Source organism: Aotus nancymaae, unplaced genomic scaffold (genome assembly GCF_030222135.1).
Source record: "Aotus nancymaae isolate 86718 unplaced genomic scaffold, 86718_ANA_hifiasm-v0.15.2.pri h1tg000001l, whole genome shotgun sequence".
Classification (NCBI taxonomy): Eukaryota; Metazoa; Chordata; class Mammalia; order Primates; family Aotidae; genus Aotus; species Aotus nancymaae.
In genome coordinates this window covers 9,065,223-9,092,470 of record NW_026988412.1, presented here as the reverse complement: position 1 = coordinate 9,092,470, position 27,248 = coordinate 9,065,223, and the positions used below count along the sequence as shown (strand labels likewise).

Below are 27,248 nucleotides of genomic sequence, written 5' to 3'. Positions count from 1 at the left end.
TATCCCTGATGAACATCAATGCAAAAATCCTCAGTAAAATACTGGCAAACCAAATCCAGCAGCACATCAAAAAGCTTATCCAACACGATCAAGTCAGTTTCGTCTCTGGTATGCAAGGCTGGTTCAACATACACAAATCAATGAACATAATCCATCACATAAACAGAACCAATGACATGATTATCTCAATAGATGCAGAAAAGGCCTTTGATAAAATTCAACATCTCTTCATGCTAAAAATTCTCAATAAACTAGGTATTGATAGAATGTATCTCAAATGATAAGAGCTATTCATGACAAACCCACAGCCAATATCATACTGAATGGGTAAAAGCTGGAAGCATTCTCTTTGAAAACCAGCGCAAGACAAGGAGGCCCTCTCTCACAACTCCTATTCAACATAGTATTGAAAGTTCTGGCCAGGGCAATCAGACAAGGGAGAAAAATAAAGGGTATTCGAAGAAGAGAGGAAGTCAAATTGCCTCTGTTTGTAGATGACATGAGTATATATTTAGAAAATTCCATTGTCTCAGCCCCAAATCTCCTTAAGCTGATAAGCAACTTCAGCAAAGTCTCAGGATACAAAATCAAAGTGCAAAAATCACAAGTATTCCTATATACCATAATAGACAGAGAGCCAACTCATGAGTGAACTCCCATTCACAATTGCTACAGAGAGAATAAAATACCTAGGAATACAACTTACAAGGGATGGGAAGGACCTCTTCAAGAAGAACTACAAAGTTCTTCTTGAAGGTTCAAGGAAATGAGAGGACACAAACAAATGAAAAAACATTCCATGCTCATGGATAGGAAGAATCAATATCATGAAAATGGCCATACTGCCCAAAGTAATTTATAGATTCAATGCTATTGCCATCAAGCTACCACTGACTTTCTTCACAGAATTAGAAAAAAACACTTTAAATTTCATATGGAACCAAAAGAGAGCCTATATAGCCAAGAAAATCCTAAGCAAAAAGAACAAAGCTGGAGGCATCACACTACCTGACTTCAAACTATACAACAAGGCTACAGTAACCAAAACAGCATGGTACTGGTACCAAACCAGATATACAGACCAATGGAAGAGAACAGAGGCCGCAGAAACAACACCACACATCTACAACCAATTGATCTCTGACAAACCTGACAACAACGAGCAATGGAGATAGGATTCCCTATTTAATAAATGGTGTTGGGAAAACTGGCTAGCCATATGCAGAAAACTGAAACTGAACCCCTTCCTTACACCTATAAAAAAATTAACTCAAGATGGATTAAAGACTTAAACATAAGACCTAAAACCACGAAAACCCTAGAAGAAAGACCAGGCAATACCATTCAGGGCATAGGCATGGGCAAAGACTTCATGACTAAAACACCAAAAGCAATGGCAACAAAAGTCAAAACTGACAAATGGGATCTAATTAAACTAAAGAGCTTCTGTACAGCAAAAGAAACAATCATCCAACTGAACAGGCAACCTACAGAATGGGAGAAAATTCTGTAATCTGTCCATCTGACAAAGGGCTAATATGCAAAATCTACAAGGAACTTAAACAAATTTACAAGAAAACAACAAACAACCCCATCAAAACCTGCTCTAAAAATAAAATTGATTTTTTTAAGCAAGAGTTAATAAAATCACACTGAAATGGTTTCCATTTTTCTACCCCAGGGTATGTGAACACAGCACCTTCCCTCTGTTCTCACCTTGTCTTTCCTTGTTACTCTCTCAATTCTCAGATCCACCAGTAAGTGAGACAGAAAACATGGGAGACAGGAAGAGAAGAATCAGATGGGAAGTGGAAAAAAGAGAGGGAAGAGACATTGGGCAAAAACACATTCCCAAGCAATCGCTACTGAACGAGGCTTTGAACAGAGAGAGCTAACCATCATGAAATCTTGGTGCCTCTCAAACTCCACTACAATGCCCTCTGGAAACTTTCCCTCTCCATAAGTTAACAAAATTTTTAAAATTGACCCCCCCAAAGAAGCCAATTATGCATTGAAAAGCAGTATTAATATTGACATGAAAGGGTAACACTGAAAAAAATCCTTGATATGGGAAGCATAAAATAATAATAAGTCCTAAAATACATCTTCACTGTCACTCTGTGAAGACTAAGCCTCTAGGACCAGTAGCTTTCTCTCTGATGGAAAGTGGTCCCTTCTAGCAATAGACAGGGTTCTGCCCCAACCAGTATATTATAAGCACTGACACAGGTATGCCCCAATGATACGATTGTAATGACGCTATATGTGGTAAATGGTATAATTTTTATCATCACAAGAATTTGAGTCTCTGCCTCAGGATGATATAATCTTGAATCTTCCCTGCAGACCTCAAACAGAAACTCACTTCATATATTTAATCACAAACAGCTTAGACATTTCTCTTACAGAGAGGGCTTGTTTTAAAATAAGAATATGCCTTAGCAAGTATATTTAGTCATAAAAGCCCTAATAAAAATATGATTTAAAAAAATCTATCACAGGACTGTGCACAAGCAAGCTGAGGGCTCTTTATACCCACACACCAAGGCCAAACCACCTAAAGTGATTATTACACAATCTGAATTCACTCAGAGACAGAAAGTATGGCTAATTTACTACGTATGGTACTTAAGAACTTTCCATATTAATTCTTATTCTTTTTCATTAAGGTTTTTTATTAATCATATCTTCTGAAATTCTGTGATCACACAAACACCAAAGATAATGACGTTACTTACCTTGTTTCTTACAGATAGCTCCAAACATTTAAACAAATATGAATCCAAAATTTAAGAACTCCATGCCTGCGCTAATGTTAACATAAAACTAGGTATGAACAACAAAAATTACAACCATAGCTACTGTTATCTATTGAGCACATCTGATCAGCTAAGCCAGGGGTTAGCAAACGAATGGTCTGAGGGAAGCACTCTGCTGTTTTTGTAAATAAAGGTTTATTGGACACAGCCACCCCCCACTGGAGGTCTTATCTGCATCTGCTTTCCTTCCACCTCCACAGAGATGAGTCATTGTCATGGACCATACAGCCTGCAGAGCCTCAAATATTTACTATCTGGTTCTTCACGGAAAGTCTGCCAATCCCTCTTGGAGGCACAGTGCTAAGTACTTTATATAGATTATCTCTTTACATAGATTATTCCAGTGAGGTGGAAACGATTATTATCCCCATTTTAAGGAGGAGAAAACAGGTTTATCAAGATTAAGTCATTAGCAGCCAAGCCAGGCTTCGACCCCCAGCCCTCTAAACTGCCAAGCTCCACTGGGTAGGAGCTGGGAGGATTACATAACCCTAACTTTATATAACTGCATTGGTATAAAGGTAAAGGCCTTCTAAAACATCTGAAATTAAAAAAAAAAAAAAATTAAAGGACTAAGCCAATCTCAGGAACAGAGAGACTCCCACACACCCTGTGGAAACATTTCCTGAATGGCATCATTATCACTGATATCACAGTACTACCAACTTTTCCATGATAATGTCATGCCATGGGCTCTGACTACACTATGTTTAGAGAACAAACCTCTCAGCTGACTGACTGCCCACCTACTGACTTTGCATTCTGCCTTTGCCAACCTATTCTATGTGCCACTACCATGCCAATCCCTTCTTCAAGTACTGAGAAAGTCATTACCTAACCTAGCCATGATGAATATCAATAGTCAGAGGATAAAAACCAGGTCTAGGTTCTGAGAAACTAAGCACATCAATCATTTTACAGAGTGCCACTATCTTCTAAGACAACAGCTTTTTTAGCAAAAAAAATTTCACCATTTTAATAGGAAAAGACCAAATGGTAACCTACAAAGAATAAAAAGGACTTTTGTTATAAGGAATCCATTCAGACTACAAGTCTTCTTTAGTCCTGGACACCAAAACTGCAAAAGAGCATTTAGCTTAGAGCCCAACAGAAGTCCTCAGAACACAAAAAAGTTCAGAGCAGTGAAGCATGGTGGCTCACACCTGTAATCCCAGTACTTTGGAGGCCGAGGCAGGTGGATCACGAGGTCAGGAGTTCAAAACCAGTCTGACCAACATGGTGAAACTCCATCTCTACTAAAAATACAAAAATTAGCCAGGCATGGTGGTGCGCTCCTGTAATCCCAGCTAGTCAGGAGGCTGAGGCAGGAGAATCGCTTAAACCTGGGAGGCGGAGGTTGCAGTGGGCCAAGATCGTGCCACTGTACTCCAGCCTGGGCAACAGAGTGAGACTCCATCTCAAAAAAAAAAAAAGTTTGGAGCAAGCAGGCCCCTCCATTCATCGATCTTAGAGCCACAGAGCACAAGAGCATCCTAACGGCTTTCCCAACTTTTTATAAACAGGCCTGCTAAATGTTGCTTTACCTGATGTTTCCCAGACTTATTTGAGTAAGGATTTCTTTTTCTCTCCCTTTACAGAACCATATTAATACTCAAACAGTCCCTCGACAAACATTTCCCAAGGGTCTGCTGTGTGACAGGCACAGAACTAAGAGACCGGAACTAGAACCTGGGGAGGATACATATTAAATGCAAAATTGCAAATTATTAAATGAGTATTAGTACCCTGTGAAAGAGATGGCAGGGACTAGAGTAGACACTTTGAGAAATGCTGGTATAGGAAGGAGGCTAGACCAGAAGCCAGAAAATTATATTCTGACCTCAACTTGGACCCTAACTCTCTATGTAATCCCAAAGATCACTAAGTGTGTGCAGACCTCAGATTCTCCCAACTATAACATGACAAGGCAGGATAAGATCATCTCCGAGACTCCATCCATTTTGAATTCATTCTATGTCATTAATTCAATGTGAAATGAGAGAAACGAATAAGAAATTTCAATACACTACTTAGGCACTTCAAAAGAAATACTGATGGCTCAGATAATGAAACTAAACTGGAAAAATGTCTTCAGAATAAATGTCCAGAATTTAAATGAGCTCTGAGTATTTTTCCTGAAGTAGTAATGAAGCAGTAAGAACTTTAATGGGGAAATTAAGGTCTGACATGATCTAATCCATGCTCTTTCTCCAGCTTTGGCATCTCCATCTCCCACCCTGCTGCTCCAAGCTCACTCAGTGTTCCCAAAAGCCCCAACTCCTCGGCTAATAGAGTTTTCTGAACTCAGGCTATCAGAAAGTCCTTCTTGCCCAACAAAGGACTCTTAACATATATGTGGTTCTATGGCTACCCTCAAGGTCAACTCACTCTGAACCCCTCCTGAAATCCTCACTACCATCTTCCAAAATACTTAACCTGTTGACCAAGTCCTCCTTTGTGACCGCACCAATCCTAACACTGGCTATTAGCAGGCCTTGTCACTTACTAGCTGTGTCAAGTTTCTTACCCACTCCAGACTCTGTTTCCTAAAACAGAATAACAAATTTGCACATTGCAGGATTTTTATGCAATTCCAATGAATAACTACATGTGAAGCACTTAGGGCAGTGCTTGGCACATAGCAAGTGCTTATGTACAGGACAGCCTCCTGCTTTCCCTTCCCTCCTTATGAACAGAAAAGTTGGTTTTGTTGAGGATAGCAATATACTCAGCTGAAGAAATCACTTCCTAGCCTTCCTTGTAAGCAAGAATCATCATGTGGCATAGGTCTGCCATGAAATATAAACCAAAGTTGCTGAGCGGGGCTTAAAAGAGGACTAAACTCAACTAACATATATTCCTTTGCCCTTCCCCATTTTTCCTGACAAATTTTAGATGTGATGATGTGGTCATAAAAATACCTCAAAACCATAAGGGAAAGACCAAGAGAATTACACAGACCTCAGTTCTAGCAACCATGTACCACTAAACCCAGGCCACCAGCAGTCAGCCTAGCAGTTCTCGGTGAGGAAAAAACAGAGACAACTTCTAACTACCTTAGGATACATTTTCTCAGGTTGTTCTTACCTGCAGCCAAATGCACTCCCTGATCCAGTTAACTCTTATTATTATTAACTTAGCACCTGCAACAATTTATTTCATTATCTGTTTACATTTGGTTTCTCGACCAGACAAAAAGTGTCCTATTCACACGTTCACACAACACCTCTCACCAAGCAAGTATTCGATAAAAGTTAAGTGAAAGAATGAAGTGACAATGATGGCCATCGTAGTTTGTCTCCAGTTCCTTCAGAAGACAAAAACATTACTCTTAACTTTCAAAAAGACTTTTCTTCATCCCTAACTGAATATTATTCAAATAATTTAGCATTTGTAAAAGTTCCCACAGTGCCTGAAACTAAAGTTATTTCTTTAACAAGCACTGATATATAAGCATTGTGCGTCAGGCACTGCTTTCAATGCTTTCACAAACAACTCATTATATTCTCATAAAAACTCAATGAGTAGGTACTATCATCCCCATTTTGCACATCAGGAAGCTGAAGTGCAGCGAGGTTAAATAAGTCACCCAAGGTCATACAGTTAGCAACCAGCAGAGCCAGCACTGGATTACATACGGTTTGGTTCCAGAGTTCATGCCCTTAACTGATACTCTATTCCACTTCTCAGCCACTGACTGTGCCAGTACATTTTTCTTTCTGTTTCTGCGTAAACAAGGAAGGAGCTGGGAGAAATTCGATCTGAATATCTAGGAAGATTCTTGGCTCCACAGACAAGCTAGGAACCAACACAGGGGTTACTTGGCTAGAGTGAACATTACCAAACGTACAATGAAGGATGACAGAAATAATTGTACAAGGAAGTGTACGTTTTAATTCTCTTAAGAACTTCTAAAGTTGAAGATGAGGAAAATGAGGGGTGAAGGAAGAAATGATACTACAAGAAGAGTCTTTTAAGTGGCAAATACAAGTAAATGAACAAAAAAGTTTTCTAACGGCAAGCTAATCAAAATGGCTACCTAAGACCCAAATTATAAAAAAAACTTTTAGCTGTAAGGTATTACCCAGGTACTCTGCTCCTGAAGCAACATAAGGAAAATTATTTAAAAGAACCTCCAGAAATATGAAGATGCATTTTCATCTTTCTGCAGCAATTCTCAAAGTAGCTACAGGAAGACACTCCAGCTGAATGATTACTTACAGTAAATTCTGCACAATTTATCTCTCACACAGATTCTGCATCCAGATATTACCAGCAACCAGGCTCAATTCCATGGTATTGACAGTGGTATCTGTCACCTCTTCAGACAACTCCGCACTACCAAGGGCCCCACAATAATTACAAACAGGTAAAGCATGTTTTCCTATCTACAGTGACATCTAGTGTTAAGAAACTAAAACGCACTCTGTAGAACAACACATTTCCATTACTACAGTATTTAAATGCATATTATAAAACAGGAATATATATATAACTCTTAAATAGTTTTTCCCATAATTGGGATTGCCAATTGTCAACTGTATTCTACTCCAATATTTAAAATATTTCATAAGATCAACCCATTGAGAAGACACACTAGTTTTGTTAAAATGAATAAAGCCTTTTGTTCTACAATAGTTTTGTTTTAAATGCAAACGTATCTTTACTTACTAACAGCAGACTGTAATGTTAGGAGATTTCACAGACATTAAAAGACATCTTGTTAAATTTAACAAAAGGCAATCTGGCTTAATATAATAATAAATACAAGCCCTTTATTCAAAATCAACTTTCAAAATCTCTGAAGGAGAATAATTTAAATGCAAATGAGCCCATTATACAATGGTTTCTGATTTAGGTATACCATGGGCTAAATCTTGTCTCCAAATTTTACATCTTGTAATTAGATTCTAAAAGATGCAGGCTAGCCATATACTCCTCATCAAAGTGAAGTCTCATTTTGGTTATGACAATAAAGGTCTTTTGGATACCATTTTTAAAGGTAAATAAGGCATTGCATTGGATTAGAAATGAGAAAACAGGATCTAGCCCGGGGTTTACTCCAAAAATTCTGAGACCAAGTTATTTAATTTCTCTTGCCTTCGATTTCCTTTTTTTTTTCTTCTCAAAAATAAAAAAAGGGGAGGGGGTGGGAAAGACAGGGAAGCGTTTAGCCTGTATATTCCTTCCTGGGCTCCTCGCTCTAACATTCTATGTTCTATGAAGAAGATGATCTCTAAGATCTCTTTAAATATAACTTTAGTTATTTAAGCCACACACAATGCCACACAGCACTCTGAGGAAAACAGTTAAGACACATTAAGACTCAAGCAACAAATAAGGTTTGCATGGAAATAGGTATGGAGCAAAAGACCTCTTTAAGATGTTTACATGATGACTCCTAACCTAAATCAAAGCCGTGCTAAATCGCATCCACTATGACTCTGCACTTTCTTAACCAGCAAGGATCATCTAAAGTCTCTTAATAAAGGCTTTCAGAAATCATGTCATTTAAGAGGGCTTTATTGCTGAACAAGGATAGTCATGAACATTCTGGGTAAGTGAGGATTTGCCAACAGAGTAAGTTTTAGGTCTTTGTTTAGGTTACAGGGGATGTTTGCTGAAAAGGTGTTCTAAGATGAAGAAAGAACTCTAAATAATTCAAAATATGCCTAGGGTATTCTACTACGATTATGGTTATTACTTTCTTACTTGGTAGAAAGAACTTTGACCTGGCTGAAAAGAAACAGCTATGGCTTAGAGATAACAGTGTCAAAGAGAGATAAAAGGGGGAGGAAGCAGATCAGCAAAATGAATAGACAAACTCAACAAGGAAGAGAGAAAGGAAATGAAGCAAGCTGAACCCAAGAGACTCACCACAGTTAAGATGGCTCCAGACCACTGCACTGGGATACCCTGAGGACCTCAGAAGGTACTGATGGGCATCTGTGATGAGTGGTGACTGTGTGAGTGACAGCTCTCCAAGATGACTGGGAAGGCAAGTTTATGTAAAACTGAAGTAGAGTGAGCAGGAGAGAGCTGGAGGAGTGCCCAGAGGCTGAGGACGTTAAATACTGGGACAAACCACTTGATGACAAGGGTCAGAGGGCAAATCATTAATGGAAAGTTTTTTCCATACCTTCAGAAAATTCAAAATAGAACCACAATATGATACAACTAGATACCCACTAGAGTGACTAAAGTGACAAGGACAAAAAACAGTGAATGTCATGAGGATGTTGAGTAGGATGATTGTAGGGCAGGCAGGAACTCGAATTGTACAACCATGTTAGAAAACTATGTTCAGTATCTACTAAAGCTAAACACAGCGTAGACCCCCTTTACCTGCAGTTTCACTTCCCAAGGTTTCAGTTACCAACAGTTAACTGTGGTCCAAAAATATTAAATGGAAAATTCCAGAAACAAACAATTCGAAAGTTTAAAATAACACACCATTCTTAGTCGCACAATGAAATGTCTCACCTTCTTGCACAGGACATAAATCACCCTTTCTGCAGCATATCCACGTGTATATGACCCCAGGCTGTTACTAGACAGGTATCAGATCAACCGGTGCACTGTTTGTATTCAAGTCACCCTTATTTTAATTGATCATGGCCCCAAAGCACAAGGGTAATGGTGCAGGTATATTGTGATAATTGTTTTACTATTAGCTATTGTTGTTAATCTCTTACTGTGCCTAATTTATAAATGAAACATTATCATATATGTATGCATAGTATACAAAGGGCTCAGTACTATCTGAGGATTCAGGCATTCACTAGGGGTCTTGAAATGTATCCCCTGTGGATAAGGGGGGACTACTGTACACCTACTCAATGACCCAGCAATTCTACTTCCAAGTATACACCTAACAGAAATATGTGCATATATTCACCAAAGACATGGCTAAGAAGATTCATGGCAGCACAATCTCTAACTGCCCAAAACAGAAAAAAAAAACAAATTCAAAGAGTACAATGAATAAACTATGGTATAGTCACATTGTGTTGTACAACTAGATACAAAGACATAAGTGGATCTCATAAACATAATACTGAATAAATACGGTACACATACACCATGGAATACTGTGTAGTCAAAAGGAACAAGATCATGTCCTTTGCAGGGACAAATATGGAGCTGGAAGCCATCATCCTCAGCAAACTAATGCAGGAACAGAAAACCAAATACTGCATGTCCTCAATTATAAGTGGGAGCTGAACAATGTGAACATAAAGAAGACAAAGGGAGGGGAACAGCATATGCTAGGGCCTGGCGGCGGAGGGAGAGACGGGGGGAGGGAGAGCATCAGGAAAAATAGCTACTCAATGTGGGGCTGAATACCTAGGTGATGGGTTGATAGGTGCAGCAGATCACCATGGCACAGGTTTACCTGTGTAACAAACCTGCATGTCCTGCAATGTATCTCAAAACTTTTAAAATATTTTTTAAAATATTGAATAAATAAGGCCAGTCAAACAAAAAAAATATAGTTGTGCACTACATAACATTTCAGTCAGCGATGGGCCACATATGCAATGGTGGTGCCATAAGATTACAATACCCTGTATTTTTACTGTACCTTTCCTATGTTTAGATACGTACATACTTAGCATTATGTGCCAACTCCCTGCAGTGTTCAGTAGAGTAACATGCTCTACAGGTTTGCAGCCTAGGAGCAATAGGCCATACAGCCTAGGTGTATAGCAGGCTATACCACCTAGGTCTGTGTAAGTCACTCTGTGATGTTTGCAGTGACAAAGTTGACTAATGACACATTTCTCAGAAGACATCATTGACACCAAGTGACATGTGACTGTGCTCTGTACATTCCATGTGCATAAAGTTTGAGGCAGACTAAACAACACTAAGCTTTTAGTTTGTTTGTTTGTTTGTTTTCTAAAATGGGGTCTCACTCTGTTGCCCTGGCTGGAGTGCAGTAGCGCAATCACAGCTCACTGCAGTCTCAACCTTCCAGGCTCAAGCGGTCCTCCTGCCTCAGCCTCTCAAGTAGCTGCCACTACAGGTGCATGCCACCTGTCTAGCTAACTTTTTTTCTGTAGAGTCAGGGTCTCTCTATGTTGCCCAGGCTGGTCTCAAACTCCTGGCCTCAAGCAATCCTTCCACCTCAGCCTCCCAAAGTGCTGGGATTAAAGGCATAAGCTACCACACCTGTCCGAAAATCAACTTCTGAGGTGGAGAATAACTGATATATGTGGTTTTGGATGAGAAACGGGACTTAGCAACCTAAAGAAATGTCACATCAAACTCTGTTGCTTGACTGCCATCACATCTACTGGGAATGCCAGTATACTTTCACGCTAACTGCGAGAACAAAAAGGCTTAAATGTATAATGTACTGGACCTAGAGAAAAATGACCATCTTCTGTGATGTCTGTGTTGCTAGATTCTTTCAGGGAGAATTCAGATCTATTTGAAACAAACTCCTCTCATCTACTTGACAAAGACAACTTATGAAGGTTGGTTTTAGCTGGCAAAGTTTCACATCAAAGAGGACAGGTTCAGAGTGAACAAAATTAATAAGGAAAAAGTGGATGAAATTACTGTAATACTGACTGAGTGCTAGACACCACTCTCAGCACTTTGCAGGTACTCCTCCTTTCTCTCCTTGTAGGAGAGGTGCAATTACTGCTTGCGTCTTACAGTGAAGTGACCTGTGACCAAGGTCAGAAAGATGACAATGCTGGATCCAGAAAAACAAAGATGACACTGTCAAGTGCTAGATAAAATGTGAGAAGCGTATAGCCAGCTCCCCTCCTTGGAATTACCAGAATATCCTGGTAATAGATTCCACATGCAACTCAGGCCCTTATTCTTTTGTCAGTAGATGCCCACTTGCTAATTAGGCTGATTAGCATAATCTGGTACTTATGGATACATACTTCTTAATACCACCACTTCTGTTAAGATGCTTGGAGCTCTGCTGCCTGGAGTTAAGAGAAACTGCTGTCATCCTTAAATAATGCAAAGGCAAGATCAATCAGGATGCTAAGGAAAAGTAATCTCTGAAAACCGGCTGTTGTGATACAAATGGAGGGCAAGTCCAACCTGCTGTTCCCAGTAACTGTTGCTAGGTACGCTGGGTTGGAAAACATCAAGCTAAAGAGGTCAATGGGAAATTGAGCCAAATTCAAAACTACTTATGAAAGACTGGAGAAGAGAACACACCCACATTTGGAGCTTATTTTAAATCAAGCAATCAATCTAAGGAGAAAAGGAAAATGACTTAAAATACACAGAATTTGTTGTGTGCCATCCTTCAATTCTAACACCAGAAAACAGAAGGCTCTCCTGTTATGGAACGTTCACACCACAGTACAGATATTCAGCTGCTCTTTTACGTAATTTTTCAACTCAATACAGGATTTCTGAGTCATAAATATTCAAAATATTTTCTCTTAAGACATAAAAGAATGCTTCAATTAATGTGCATCTCCTGTTTGCCTTGAATATATATGACACTATAGCAAGTGGCCAAGTTCTGTATCTATGGTACAAAATATGGATGGTGTCATCCAGATGCACCTGCTCCCCCAACCCCAGCTCACAGTGGCTGATTTGAATGAGCTTGACCTCACTCCAAAGGGCTCCAGAGGTGGGCTCTGATTCATCTCAATCAATCAGGGTAACCCATCCCTTATCACAGCAATTGCTTTACATAACCTAGACCTAAGCCAGTCAGCATACAGTGTCTCCCTGGCCCCAGGGATTGGTTCAGAAATGCACCAATCAGTGCAGAGCTCAAAATTTTGTTGGGAACTCAGAAATGCACACTCCTTGAATTTGGGTCATATGTTAGGGAGATACGAAGCTGCAATTGCTGCTCTCCCTTTGCCATTCTGAGCGTAGACAGCCTGAGGAGTAAGTCAACATACCAAAATGTAGAACCAAGAAGAATCCCAGTGAGCCAGAGCCCTGATCAAACCATGCCTAAACTCCATCCTACCATTACTCTTCTGTGAGCTAATAAACCCCTGTACCACGTAACCCAGTTTGGAATTGGGTTTTCTGTTATTCAATGTAAATAAACAAACATAAAATTCTACCTGATAAAATATCTCTAAGTAACCAGCTTGTATCTATATAAAACTACATACTTGTAAAAGTTTCCATATATAAAATTTCATTTCTTTTCTGCCCACTTGAGAAGATAGGCATTACTGGTAACCCAGTTTTACATAAAAAGGATAGATTCAGAGTAAACAAAATTAATGAGAGAAAATGGATCACAGTGCTGACCATGTGCTGGACACTGTCCTCAGCACTCTGCGTGTGCTCCTTACTCCCCTTATATGATAGAAACTACTATTGTTGGCATCTTACAGTGAGATTCTGAGAAACAGAAAGTGACTGGTGACCAAGGTCAGAAAAACCATAAATGACTGATCCAGAATAACACACAGGCAAGTTACTAGTCCAGGCATGCAGAAAACCATTTCCTTGCTCCCTGGCTCACTATTGCTCCACCAGCCACCTGCTCCTCTCCAAGCTCACATCTCTTAGAAATCCTCCAAGGTGAGTTAAATGTGTTCCTGGGTGACATAAACAATCAACTTCTCTGTATCATGAAATGGTGTTTTTTAACCTTCTTAGCCAACTAAACCAAGTACCCACAATGCAGCATCTACTAACTACAAGTGTACGTAAAGCACACCTCCATACGACCAGTCAATCTTTTCCTCTCTGACCACAGCAATAAATATGCAGTCAGAGCCCATCAGCACACATGCCACACTGCAAAGGATCAGAAGGAAAATCCTTATGTCTTCAAAATAACTTATTGCATGGCACCAACATTTAACATGGTGCACATGAATTATTTCTGAGTCTTTTCTCCAGAAATATTATTCAAAAGTAAGAACCAGCATAAACTTGGAAAACCTTTATTTATGAGCAGCTCCTTCAAGATGAGAACTGCAATGGAAAATATAGTAGGCTTGGCATTAGTAACAACATCAGAGATGGTTCTGTGAATAGCTCAGCTCAGCTCAGCCTCTGACCCTGCCAAGCGCTATAGCACTGACAGTCATCTCCCCTATTAATTATCAAGTCCCAGTTGCAGAGAACAATGAACTTTGCTTATTGCTTTGCCTTTCATCTTAAAAAACAGTTGCAAGAGCAGAACTTTAGAAAAGGAAGAACACAGTTTGATATAAATTAGCAGTCAGAGTCTAACTTTAGTGAGAGGTTGACAAATTAACAACTGCATACTATATAAAGTACAGTAACCTCTTTTTTTTTCTTGTTTAAAGATCAAGGAAGAACCAATGAGATAGTACGTGTAATTGTATTTAAAAAGATAAGTTTTGCACATGGTGGTACTGATGGTGACTTTTGTTCAAGACAGACTCAAAACCATCCGTTCTAGTCTGCAAATTAAAGCAGAGAGACAAATGGTATCTCATAATCCTCTCAAGTCATCTTCATTGCAACTTCCTATCCCAAATACTCCCTCCTTTCAATATTCTCTTCTATGGGAAGACAGGAACACATATACGTACACAGCTGCAAACCACTGGGGCTAGCAGAAGGCAAAGGGGCAAGGAAAATAGAGAACAAAAAAGATGCTCATGGCAGATTTTTTTGCAAAAAATGATAAGAATTATTGATCTCCCTGTACTCGTGCCTTCGGATATTCCCCTCACTCCTAGACTCTGGTTGTACCCATGACTACCTTTAGCCAATGTGACATTAGCCAATGAGATGCAACTGAAAGCCTGAAAGATGCCTGGACACTGGGGTTATCCTTTCTTGCCATTCTTAGGATCCAGAGACCACCATGTGAAGACCTAAACTGAAGGCGGATGAAAGACACAAGACTAAATCATCGTCAGCTGGCATCGAGCCAACCACTAGTCATGTGAGTACATCCTGGACCATTCAACTCCAGGTGTGAGTAAAGGCAGGAGAAATCCACCGAGCCAGGTTGGACCAGAAAATTATGGGAAATAATCACAGTCTGTTTAAGCCACTAGGTTTTAGGGCAGTTTGTTCTATAGAAAAACCTCAAACTTGTCCTGGAACTTCTCAAAAATGGGAGAGCAAGCTAAGTTCAATAATTATTCATGGAACACTTCCCATTTATAAAGAACTACTGCACAACACACCAGAATTTTTAAGAGATTCAAAGATAAGCAAAACGTTTTCCCTGACCTAAAGGAATTTGTAATTTAACTGAGGGAATGACAAACATATGGATAGTTACAACAACATGAAGGATTAAATATCATCCCCTCCCATCTCTAGGAACAGCTGTCATTCCATGTATGAACTCATTCCTCCAAATAACTTCTGCAGTAATGTACAGCCACACTGGGCCTTTATAACCAACTATTCAGTGTTCAGATCTACTAAGCAATAAATAAAACAGACAGAAATCATGTCCTCATGGACTTTATATCCTAATGGATGTCAATTTATGAAATACTTTCTATACTGCAAGGGCTTTTCAAAGTGCTCTAAGTATGTGTGTACAGACACACTTGTGTATATATATACATATATAAATTCACTTAGCATAAGTTGTCTTTTTAAGCAAATTTAACTAATAAAATACTAGAACTTAAAAAGTCTTACTTATTTTACATAATCCCAAGCTTCAAATGTCAGAGATTCCGGAAGCAGGGCTCTGATATTATTTTATCAACAAATGTATTTTATGCCTGTTCTGTTAGAGATCAGAGGACAAGACTAGATGAGACTATGGGAGCTTTACAGAAGAATACCCAACTGTGGGAAAAAGTCTTCTAGCACTAGAATGTAATTTCCATGAGAGAAGGGATTCTTCATTTTGCTCACTGGGCATACCAGGTGCCTAAAACTATGTCTACCACATAAGATGCTCTCAATAAACATGTGCTTAGTGAAGAAGGGAGAAAAAAAAAGGGAGTGAGGGATAAAGGGAGGGAAGTTGGGAAAGATATTCTATTTTGGGGAGAATATTTTCAAACTTATAGTAATGCTAGGAATTTCCTTCTCAACATAGGCAGCAATCCTAGTTAATTAGAATGTCAGCATGTCAAAGGATACCCACCACCTTTTATCTCTTCTTCACCAAAAGTTTTCCAAAGTTTGAAAATAGTTTTTTTAAATTACAAAAATGCATCTCACGGGAATTACTGAGCTCCTACAGGCATGACCTACACATGGACTGCACTGCACTAATCCGCAGGGGCTGAACTGTACTGACTCGATTTTTACAATGAAAACCAAAGGGGAAAGAGCACTGACTTCTAAAATTCCCACTGCAGCCAATCTCTGCTTGGATGAACGCTTGGAAACTCAATATATTATCATCACGTAGTCGAATGAGCTCCAGAGTCAATACCTTCTGTTTTTAGAATGGCGATAACTAACTATAAACAGTATCTATGATTATCTGAGGTCAGAACGTTGAAGCATCAAATGCCCAAAGAGTTTTCGGTAAGAAAGCTGGTAACTCATGGCTGAAAGAAATGTCTCCTCCTTCATCTAAAATCTAGGGGAAACTGATGACCATAAATAAAATTATCCCCCATATCTATTCCCAGGTTCAATGTATGTATCAAGAAGAGGTCAAGATTAACTGCATTTAAAGTAGAGAGGCCATAAAAAATGTTGTCTCCCCCATGCTTTGTCTGTCAGTTTTCCAGAAACCAGAGGATTCAGTGCTCTGGGCGACAGAAATCCAGAGGACCACAGGAAACTTGTTCCACAAACCTGACCCATCACGAGCCTGCCAAGCAATGGCCCCAGTTACAAGAGTCGCTTCCGAATCCATTACACTCCCAATACACGTCTTCTCCACGAAATGGAAAACTGCAGGCAGCCAGAGAAAAAATCTTTTATAGGTTGCCATAATCTTCCGGAGACAAAGAGTTCAGTGGATTGATTCTATTATAAAACAGATATAAGCTGGCTGAAAGCATGCCTCCCCATGAAATTTAAACTCAGAAAATCTTAAGCCAGAAAAGAATCCCAATCTCATTTTACTATATTTCTTGTTAGTGCAAACATTTTGAAAGAGTAAAAAGTTCTCTTTCATCGGTGTGCTATCCGCCCCTGCCATGGGCCCATAGTATCCTGCCCCTCCTACTCCCCCAGAGAAGGAATATCAAGACGCCAGTGCAAATTAAACTTCAATCATTTACATTAGGATACCATCATCACATGGATTCAAATATGCTCCATCCTCCAAATTCAGTTTTCGATGAACACTGATGGTTAAGTGTGTAAGATACCTAATAATTCCACATAATTAAAGCCTAAAGAAAACAACTTCAATCCAACTTATATAAATTGCTCACTTTCCAAGGAAAAGCCTCTCCAGCTAGGCATCTGCATGTGAGCGCCTGCTTCCTCCTCTCCCCACCCTCTGCCACACCACAGTCAAAAGCCCTGTGTGGGCAATGCAAACACCCAAGCCAGCCAGATATTGGAGTAATCAAAGGATATGTTTTCAGCAAAAAAAAAAAAAAAAAAAAAAGAGAGAGAGATCTTATTTATTAAAAAATGAGAAGAATAACCAATATTCAAACAGAAAGCACTCTCGGGCTGCAAGCACCACTTTGCAGCTCTGCTCTGGACAGACACTCACAGAGGCAGCTCTCCCTTCTGCCGCACCATCTGTCAAAGGGCTGCCAGCTTGGCGCTGCAGTCCAAACTGTCTGTGAGTTATTTTGAAGCACAGAGCTCAAGGAGTTATTTGGAAGCCAGATGACATACCTTGAGCATTTTTTCTTTAACCGTTCATAAACAGAGAAACCAAAATGTGTGCAGGACAGATAAACCCAAAAGGGGCATCAAGACTGGGGTTGGGAAGGAGAACATAGGAATGGAGAAACAAATGGGAATTCCTCCTCTCAAAGGATCACTTCAAAAAAATCATTAGCAATAAAACATAGCAGACTTGTAAAAGCCAAGCCAAAAGGTACACAGGGCAGGGGGACTGAGTAGTCGCTTTGTAAACCACTTCAAAAACCAGGCAGTCAGCACAATATTGCAGCCACGCAAAAGGGGAACCGATACGAAGGGCCTCAAGAATCTACTGATGTCAAGGCTGGATTTATCACACCCCTAACTTCCCAGTTCCAAGACAAGCATTGCAGTTTGAGATAAATTTAGCCAGGATGAAAATCACACTGGGACAGCATCCTAACAAAGAGACGAGAAAGACCCAAGAAGAGAGGAAGAGTATGTGAACAGAGCAGATTCTGAGGAGCTGGCAGTGCAGTCCAGTGCCTGCATGCGGAACACACTTGGGTATCAGATGCATCAGGAAAGGTCTAACCACAAAACAGAAACTGCTTCGGTATTTAAATCTAAGGGACTTTAATACAAGGAATTGGTTTCTTAGCTGAAGGAACAGCTGGAAAGCCATTGGGAACAGTAAGGCCTCCCACAAACTGGCAACAGCAGAGATCAGCATCACCCTAGGCAGGAGGGGAAAAGGCACAAGGGGGTATTCCCCGAGGCCAGGGCTGTGTCACCTAGCAGAACTGCAACTACAAAGGGCCAGCCCTTGCTGTGGGAGCTGGGACCTTGGAGAAGAGGCACCTGCTGCTGGGGATGCTAGGCCAGGCTGAAGTGGGAGGGCATGGTTTCTCTCTCCAATCTCCATAGGGATCCAGGAGCCCAGAAAAGAGCAGCCCACCCGGGTCAGCCTATGAGACATGGCAGAGCAGGAGAAAAAGAAGAACAGATATGAATGAGGACAAAGAAGCCTAAGAAGCCTACTACACCTTTTCTCAGTGAGTCTAAATCAGCACTGTCATCCCAGCACTTTGGGAGGCCGAGGCAGGAAAACTGCTTAAGCCCAGTAATTCCAGACCAGCCTAGCCAATGTGGTAAAACCCCATCTCTATAAAAGATAAAAAATGTAGCCAGGCATGTTGGTGCATGCCTATAGTCCCAGCTAGCTGCCTGAGAGGCTGAGGTGGGAGAACCACTTTAGCCCAGGAGATCCAGACTGCAGTGAGCCATAATCATACCACTGCACTCCAGCCTGGGTGACAGAGTGAAACCCTATCTCCGAAAAAAAAAAAAAAAATTAGCACTCAAACTTGAAGGTGCAGACCTGACCCCTGGGGGTCTTATTAAAATGTGGATTCTGATCCAGGAGGTCTGGAGTCCGGCCTGAGGACCTGCATTTCTAACCAGCTCGTGGGTGATGCTGACGCTGCTATCCACGAACTACACTCTGAACAGCAAGGATCTAACTGATCCAAATAAAGTACTGAGCTGTACTTCAGCCATATTCCCTCCAAGAATAAAAGTGCACAGTCATACACGAGGCTTTCTAGTAGGAAGGAGAAAGTAAGATAAAAAACAGTGAAGAGCATGACTGGGGAAGGACCGATGCCTGCTCAACACTCCCTGTCACTCTGCCCGCTGGGTCATCAGATTTGTAGGGTTCTGGGCTGTTGTTATGGGTTGGATTATGTCACCCTAAAATTTATGTCGAAGTCTTAACCCCTAGTACCTCAGAATGTGACGGTATTTGGAGATAGAGTCTTTCATTAAGTTAAAATTAATTAATTAAGGGAATTAAAATGAGGCTATTAGGAGGTCTTAATTCAATCTGACTGGTGCCCTTATAAGAAGAGGAGTTTAGATTGGGCATGGTGGCTCACGCCTGTAATTCCAGCACTTTGGGAGGCTGAGGCAGGTGGATCACCTGAGGTCAGGAGTTCGAGACCAGCTTGGCTAACATGGTGAAACCTCATTTCTACTAAAAAGACAAAAAATAGCTGGGCGTGGTGGCAGGCACCTATAATCCCACCTACTAGGGAGGCTGAGGTACAAGAATCACTTGAACATGGGAGGCAGAGGTTGCAATGAGCCAAGATTGTGCCACTGCACTCCAAGCTGGGCAACAAGAACGCAACTCCATCTCAAAACAAACAAACAAACAAACAAACAAACAAACAAAAAACGCAAAAGAAGAGGAGCCTAAGATACACAGAGGGAGACCAGGTTGCAGGCACACAAGAAAAGGCCATGTGAGGACACAGACAAGAGAGGGCCATCTGTAAGCCAAGGAGGGAGGCCTCGGGAGAAGCTAAATCTGCCAGCACCTTGATCTTGGACTTCCACCCTCCAGAGCAAATGAAAGTCCATTTTTTAAGCCATCCAGTCCGTGGTATTTTGTTTTGGCAGCCCTAGCAGATTAATACAAAGGTTTTTATTTTTGTTTCTTGATACTAACCTAATCCCGTAAGTTTTTGCCACAGGCCTGCTCTATGAGAAGCAGAATGCTAGGAGCTGGCTTGCGGAATGACAATGAGACAGTCCTTGGCCAGATCCTGCTTCTGTTTTTCTGTGTGTAAGAGTTGGCAGAAAGAGGAAGAAACCAATACCACCTAACTCAGAGGACAAAGAATCCTGTGGCAGAAGTAAAACCGAATGCTGCAGAAGCGCAGAGGAAAAGAAAATTCATCCTGACTGGGAAGTAGGGGGAGGAGGAGTGACCGGGGGAAGGGGCTTCAAGGTGGATTTTGATAGAGGCACAGAAAGGGACACATCCTGAATGACGAAGTAACACAGGCAAAGGCCACAAGACAGCAGGAAACCCAAAGCCGTGGTGCACACACCGACCAGCAGCAAGCCCTCTGGCAGGGCGGTGCGGGGACTCCAGGGGTGGCAGGCACAGAAAGAACTGAGCTAGGACAAATGACACCGACAAGGAGATTGGTGCCTATAGGGGCCAGGCAAAGATGTCTGGACTTCAGGAAATGAAAAGTAATAAAAATGAGGAAGGCCGGCTAAGGGGCAAGAGAGTGGAGACAGAGTACACTACAGAGGATAATAAAACTCTCTCTCATTACCTGACTGTCTAAGACCTGCCTCATTAAGATAAACGCATGTTCTACTGTCAGCTACTTTCAAAATAACTCGGAACTTTATTTTCTCTTCCTCTGTTAACTTGGATATAAGGAAGAGGTTGCAACCCACTGTGATTTTCAAGCTGGGAACTAGGGTACGTGTCAGTTAAGGATGAGTGCCATGACCCAGTGAGTCAGAAAGAGAACTGAAGACTAAGATCCAAGTTTTGAGTTCTGCAGATCAAAGCCCAAGGCTTTAGGCACGATGACCATGCTGCCACCAGCTCTGCTGCCGTCGGTGCCTGCTGTCAGGGCTCACACCCACCCAGCAGTCTTAGTGTTTCCCTCTCCCTCCATCTTCATTCAACAGGATCGTGCATTCCACTCACCCAGGGCAAGGGAAGCCACAGACCAGATATAGAAAGAAGGGAACAACGTCACTCCATGCTTCTGAGTAGCCAAGAGCTTAGGATCTCGTGATTTCCAGGGAAATTTAAGGAATTTTCAAGAGTAATTCTGACTTCAATGGACCTTTGCCCTACCCACTGACTTCAGCCTCCTGCCTTGCCATGAGGGGGGTTTCTGCAGCCACCCTTATGATGTATGCCAATAAACCAACCTCATGGCTCACAACTCAAACAGGGAATATGAGCACACAACTCAGGAAACCGCCACTGAGTTGGGGTGGGTTTTATGTGGACTTACTGAACAATGACTGACAGAACACAAACGGCAGAAATACGGGAAAGGATCACGTAAACCACACAGATACAAACCCAATGACTAACAATCAGTTTCTAAACAGTGTCTCCATAAAAAACATTTGAGTAGCTCTCCTCTTCACCTTAGCCTTCAGGTGCTGCCTTCCAATACGGGTTTAAGGCAGCCCTTAAAATATCAAACATGAGCAGAAAATGACTGCAGGTTTAAAGCACATATACCAGCAGAGAAGTCTAAAACAGGCTAATAAGGTCGAGAAAGGGAAAAACATTGAAATAGCATTCTCCTTTCTCATAACATTTAACACCTAGCAAGCATCACATTTTTTTCCTTTGCCTATAAAAAGTCATAAAAAATAAAATAATTAGACCTATTTTTTTAAAAAGGATTGGAACTAAAGGAGGATTTAACCTCAGAGGCCTAAGAAAGAGCATAAGAAAAAGTTCAGGCTGTCATAGCTCTTGGTGTGGACACCTTTACAGAAAGGTTATAAAAGGCCTACTGCAGTGACATGGAGGGATGCTGCAGCAGCAGAGACCGAGCCTCCATCTTTTCATCTCTTGCTGCACTGCCTCCTGTGCTAATGGGCACTACTTCTACTAATGACTTTTCAAATAGCCAATGGTTTGATTTCTTTTCTTCCTTAGGTAGAGCAGATTTTAGTCCTCCTTCTTTGACAAATTTCCTGAGCAATGTTACATGGTATCGTGAAAAGTCAAATGACCTGGGCTTCAGAGACTGAGGCACCAACACCTCTTACAGTGAATGCAACTTAAATAACAACCAAGTTCAATCTGTGGCGACCCTATTCCACATCTGACTAGTCTGAAATATGAATGAAGTCTTTGCTCAGTTTTCTGCACAAAAATCTCTCAACAAAGGAAACACTGCAGAAGTACCTCAAAATAATATGTCATCATTATTGTAATCAGAAAGAGAGAAAAGTCTAAATGCAGAAACCCTCACTTCTTGTAGTACAGAAGTAGCTGGAAAGGATATCTCTAGGACCATCACAACCTACCACCATCTAAAACCTAAGCACAAACTCTGATCTCATGAGATACAATCTTCCTAACACCAGAGCAAGCCAAGTTGCCTAAATGGTTCAAGGAGAAGATTACATAATATAATGCTGAGCCTGCACTCTGAAACAGTTGTCAGATGCAGAACTCATCTGCAGATCCAAGGCTGCAGAAGCTTACCCTGTGAAATAGTAATTAGATGTGCCATTCTCACACGAAGGTGATCCACGTTAGGATTCTGCCAAGACATTCAGTCATACCTCATCTATCTGGTCTCATCAGTATCAGACGGAGATTTCTGTTCTTTGGGAAAGTTTTACCTCAACAGATGTCAAAAACAAACCTCAATTCAATAGCCTCTGAATTCTTGTCTCTTGTGCACAAAGTCAGCCAGATACCAACAAAGCACAAAATTCAAATTTGTGTCTCAAACCTGCATGGCTGAATCTTAATAGATGACAGAGGTTTTCTACCAACTCAGCAAAAAATAAGAACAAAAAGAAACTTGTATTTTGAAGCATTATGATAAATGGAGGCTATTGCTCATAACAGTTCAAAAACACAGGCCATCCCAGCCTAGTCCTTGAGATGTGCAGAAAAATATTTTGATAGGAAATTAGTAGCTTTGAAATTTCTGAAATCTAGCCATGCTATGCAAGCATATTCTATAATACTGCCATGGGAATTTTTTTTCATTTAATGTGTTGCTTTGATATTGGCTTTAACAGAAGCAGAAAGACAAAGTGGATATTTTTGAATATTATATAGAGTTCTAATATGTGCTGAGTCAAAAATGGAAAAACCCCAATATGTAAAGGCAAACATCTTAAATATCAATATAATCTGTACATATTAAAACACACAGCCATAATGTCTAACAGCCTTCTTTCTCAGTTCCTCAAAATCAAACCAGAACTCCCATCCCATGAAAGTCACTAATTGGCTCCAGTGATCTTACCTTACCAAAGTCTAGCACTGCCATGTTCGGAGATTTAAAAAAAAAAAAAGTTTTACCAGTTTAATCCAGCATAGTAAGACTAAACACATTTTTTTAGTCCTTACTTTCAAAATATTTTGGGTTTCATTCCATTTATTTGTCCATTCCTTGGTCAATTCTTGAACCTAAAAAGAAAAATATAGATATGTGAGTGCTTCATAAAGTTTATAATTTTCTTCTAAATAATTTCCAAATTCTAATATCTCATGGAAAGATGTACTATAATTTTTTAAATGAGACAGCAACTTTTACCCCTGAAAGAACCATCACCAAAGATAAATCAAACAAGCTGATTTCATCCTAAAACCTACATTATGGCAAAGGAAAGAACAGAAGAAATTTGTCAATTTGCCTAGAATTTCACAACGGCCTTATTCATGGTGTACTTAAATAAAAGCTGCTCCCTTGGATTATTAACCAAAACGACAAGTTCCAGGATGACAACGTCCCATTAAACGGGTTAAGTTTTCATGATTGTACTTTAGGTCCTAAAAAATAGTAATTTATTTTTATTTCTAATTAGATGTGATTAAATCACCTTGGATGCTGTCGTTTTCCTTTAGGAGATAATTTGCTGTTGTAGCTAATTAATAGGGCTTATAAATCTCATTCTATCTTTTATTTTTAAAAGGTGGTTCTTTAATTGACTCTTTTAGTAAAAGCAAAAATCTTCTGATAAAAATCACTTCTTTCCAGTTGGCTCTAACTTAGGGGAGAAAATATGCTCAACTGTTGAACACAGCACAGTTGGAAACTGCTTCTCAAAGTTCATGGAAACATTTTGTTAGTTCCCTAAAACTTTTTAAATGATCCTAGCAATTAATTCATTAGGAAACAAAAAGTGATAACTGAGAGGTAGAAAAAATATGAATGAAAAATCTGTTCCGTGGAAAGGAAGAGACCAAGGTCTACAAGAGAGTAGCTTCAGAAACGGGAGAACTCATCCTTCCCAAGCCTTTTCCTTTTGACATCTTCATCATTCCTGCCACCTCCTCGCTCCTAACAGCAGACACCCTCCCATGAAAGCTACCTGGTCTCCACAGGAAGTTTCCCTATTTAAGTAGAACAAAATGAATGCACAAAATACATCTACTTGTACTCTCACTGCTAAGATAAACTGACTTTCTATATGCCACTAAGATAGCAACTGAAAAGGGTATTAATGAAAAATAGCATCAGTTATTGACAAGTATCAGCAGTGATGGTTTATCCAAGAGGAAAACCAAAATATATCTCACTCACCTATAATCAATCAGTCAGGGGCCCTCAATTTACCTCAAATAAGACTGTGGGACTTCTAAGTTAACTCAAAAACAACAACAACAATAATGTCACTTCTTTTACTAGTTATTAGTGCCAAAATCTATCACCTTCTAGATGAAAAACAAAGGAAATAGGACTGGAATAGCCTCCCTAACTCTAGGTTTTGCTTGTTTGTTTGCTTGTTGTTGTCTTTGGGTTTTTTTGGAGATGGGGTCTCACTCTGTTGCCTGGGTTGGAGGACAGTGGCGTAATCATGGCTCACCATGCAGCCTCTACCTCTCAGGGTTCGAGTGATCCTTCCACCTCAGCCTCCTAAGGAGCTGGGACTACAGGTGCATACCACCACACCCAGATAATTTTTGTATTTTTGTAACAAGGAGGCCTCATCAGCCGCTCAGGCTGATCTTGAACTCCTGGGCTCAAGTGATCCTCCCGCCTCAACCTCCCAAGGTGCTGAGATAATAGTCGTGAGCCACTGCACCCAGCCTGCTTGTTTTCACTGGTTTGGTATAACTGTCCCGATTTATCTTAAACCAGTTCTACACTCCAGTCCTTCATTTCATTTCTTGAGTGATACCAACCCTACAGACTCCTGATAGCAATAAGTCATGTGGCTCTCCTGGCTTTTTGTTCTGAAAAAGCTTTCAGGGGGCCCACCACAGTGTCTCATGCCTGTAATCCCAGGATTCTGAGAGGCCGAGGAGCAGATCACGAGGTCAGGAGATCAAGACCGTCCTGGCCAACATGGTGAAACCTCATCTCTACTAAAAATACAAAAATTAGCTGGAAATGGTGGCATGCACCTGTTGTCAGCTACTCGAGAGGCCGAGACAGGAGAATCACCTGAACCCAGGAGGCGGAGATTGCAGTGAGCCAAGATCATGCCACTGCACTCCAGCCTGGCGACAGAGCGAGACTCTGTCTCAAAAAAAAAAGCTTTCAGAGAAGGATTATTCTTATGCCTTCTCCCCCTCCAGAAGGGGAAAAGCCTGGTGTGTTGAATTTACTAATTTATAGTCATCAGTTAACAGACTGTCACTGGCAATTTATGTGAGAACACAAAGCATCCAACAATAAATGATTCTGTATTTCGCCAACAGAAAGGTTTCTCATTGAAGAAATGTGAGCAAATCAATCCTTTTTGAATTCAAACAATTCTAGCTTAGAAAAAGTAAGTATGTCTTTGATTTATTTTACTTTTATATTTAAATGAAATAATAACCATTTAAAACATTAATTAAAAAATGCAAACGTGCTATTATTTCTAACAGTGGGATCAGGTGATGACATTTATATGCAAGCAAATTGCAAACAGTTAAAATGGGTCAGCAAAAAAACTAGATGATAATTTAAAAAATGTTAGAAACAAGATAGGCACTTCTGTCACAGCATGTATAATACATTCAAATTAATATGTTTATTGGTTTCCATTAACTTACTTGGTATTCATGGAAACTATTGTTAAGAAATAATTTAAGACTATGTCCAGATATAGTTTAAATTACAGCACTCCAAATTAGAATTTGAAGCACTAATACATAAAATTTCATTTAAAAATAAGGATTAAGAAATTAATGTTTTTACTAATGTTATTATCAGGATATTAATCAGCATAATTATTCTAGATATGTCAACAGGATCCTAACTACACCCCAATTTTTATCTTCCATATTGTGTATTCTTGAAAAAGCTTTTACCAACAGAATCCAATTTTCTTTTTCAATCTGTTTTAGCCATTCAGCACCATGAACAAAATCAACTCCAAAAATTGTTCGAATGTCTGTTTCTCTTTTCACAGAAGTTTAAAAAAAAATAAAAGTATGGAAGCAGGTCAGCCATAAAACTGGTTTCTCAAAGGCATGAGCACACACATTGGCTTCAGCCCATAACGGCTCCACAGCTCTTCTCTCTTTGGTTACTCACCGTCACCCTCTCCCATCTCAAATCTCATCTAGCTTCACAGAAACTAAGCACCTAACGAGAGTAATCAGAGATTCCTCAGGTGCCACTCTTCCCACTGGAAACAACAAAAAGCTGAAGGGTGGTCACTGTGAGGCCATGAGGACCACCACTGTTTCATGAAAACACAGCCTCGCTCCAGTCAACTCCGATGACCTGAGCAGCCTCACTGCTTTGAAGGATCTGCACGTCCATTTAACTGCAACCAACCATCACGCACCAGACAAATCTCATTTACTAAACTGCAGAGAATGTGCTGCAATACATAAAAAGTCATCTATTATGCTTCTTTCAAAATGATCACCAAGGAGGGAGGAGGCTAAGTGCAGTAAAGAAAAATAAGGCATCTCAAATGGCAAGTCCTAAAAAAGCATGCACTTAAAATAATAGTAAAAGGTACTATTTTAAAAAATAAGTCAAAGTATCACTTACTCTTGCTTCATTCTGCTGAAGTTTTTCCTCCATACTTAAAGCTGTGGGGGAGTCTAAGAGGGCAATCTACAATATAAACCATAAAAGAAATCAGCAATTAATAAACAGCAATTATCTAGGAGATTTTTTTCCTGAATAAATTATCCAAAATTTCACAGAAACTATTAAAGGTAAAAAGTAATGTCCTACACCCTGCCAAAAAGTGTTGATG

At 40.2% G+C, this 27,248-nt stretch overlaps 1 protein-coding gene across 7 annotated transcripts in view; it reads right to left on the bottom strand.

Annotated features, from left to right (window-relative positions):
* The window catches only part of KIF16B (kinesin family member 16B), a 300,381-nt gene that overhangs the window by 195,045 nt on the left and 78,088 nt on the right, over positions 1–27,248 (bottom strand). For all 7 annotated transcript variants that reach the window (XM_064377627.1, XM_064377706.1, XM_064377528.1 and 4 more), the window contains exons 11-12: positions 27,038–27,103; positions 23,449–23,508 (exon numbers count right to left, since the gene is read on the bottom strand). In XM_064377627.1, the coding sequence (XP_064233697.1) occupies positions 23,449–23,508; positions 27,038–27,103 (126 nt within the window). The remainder of the gene's footprint in view (positions 1–23,448; positions 23,509–27,037; positions 27,104–27,248) is intronic.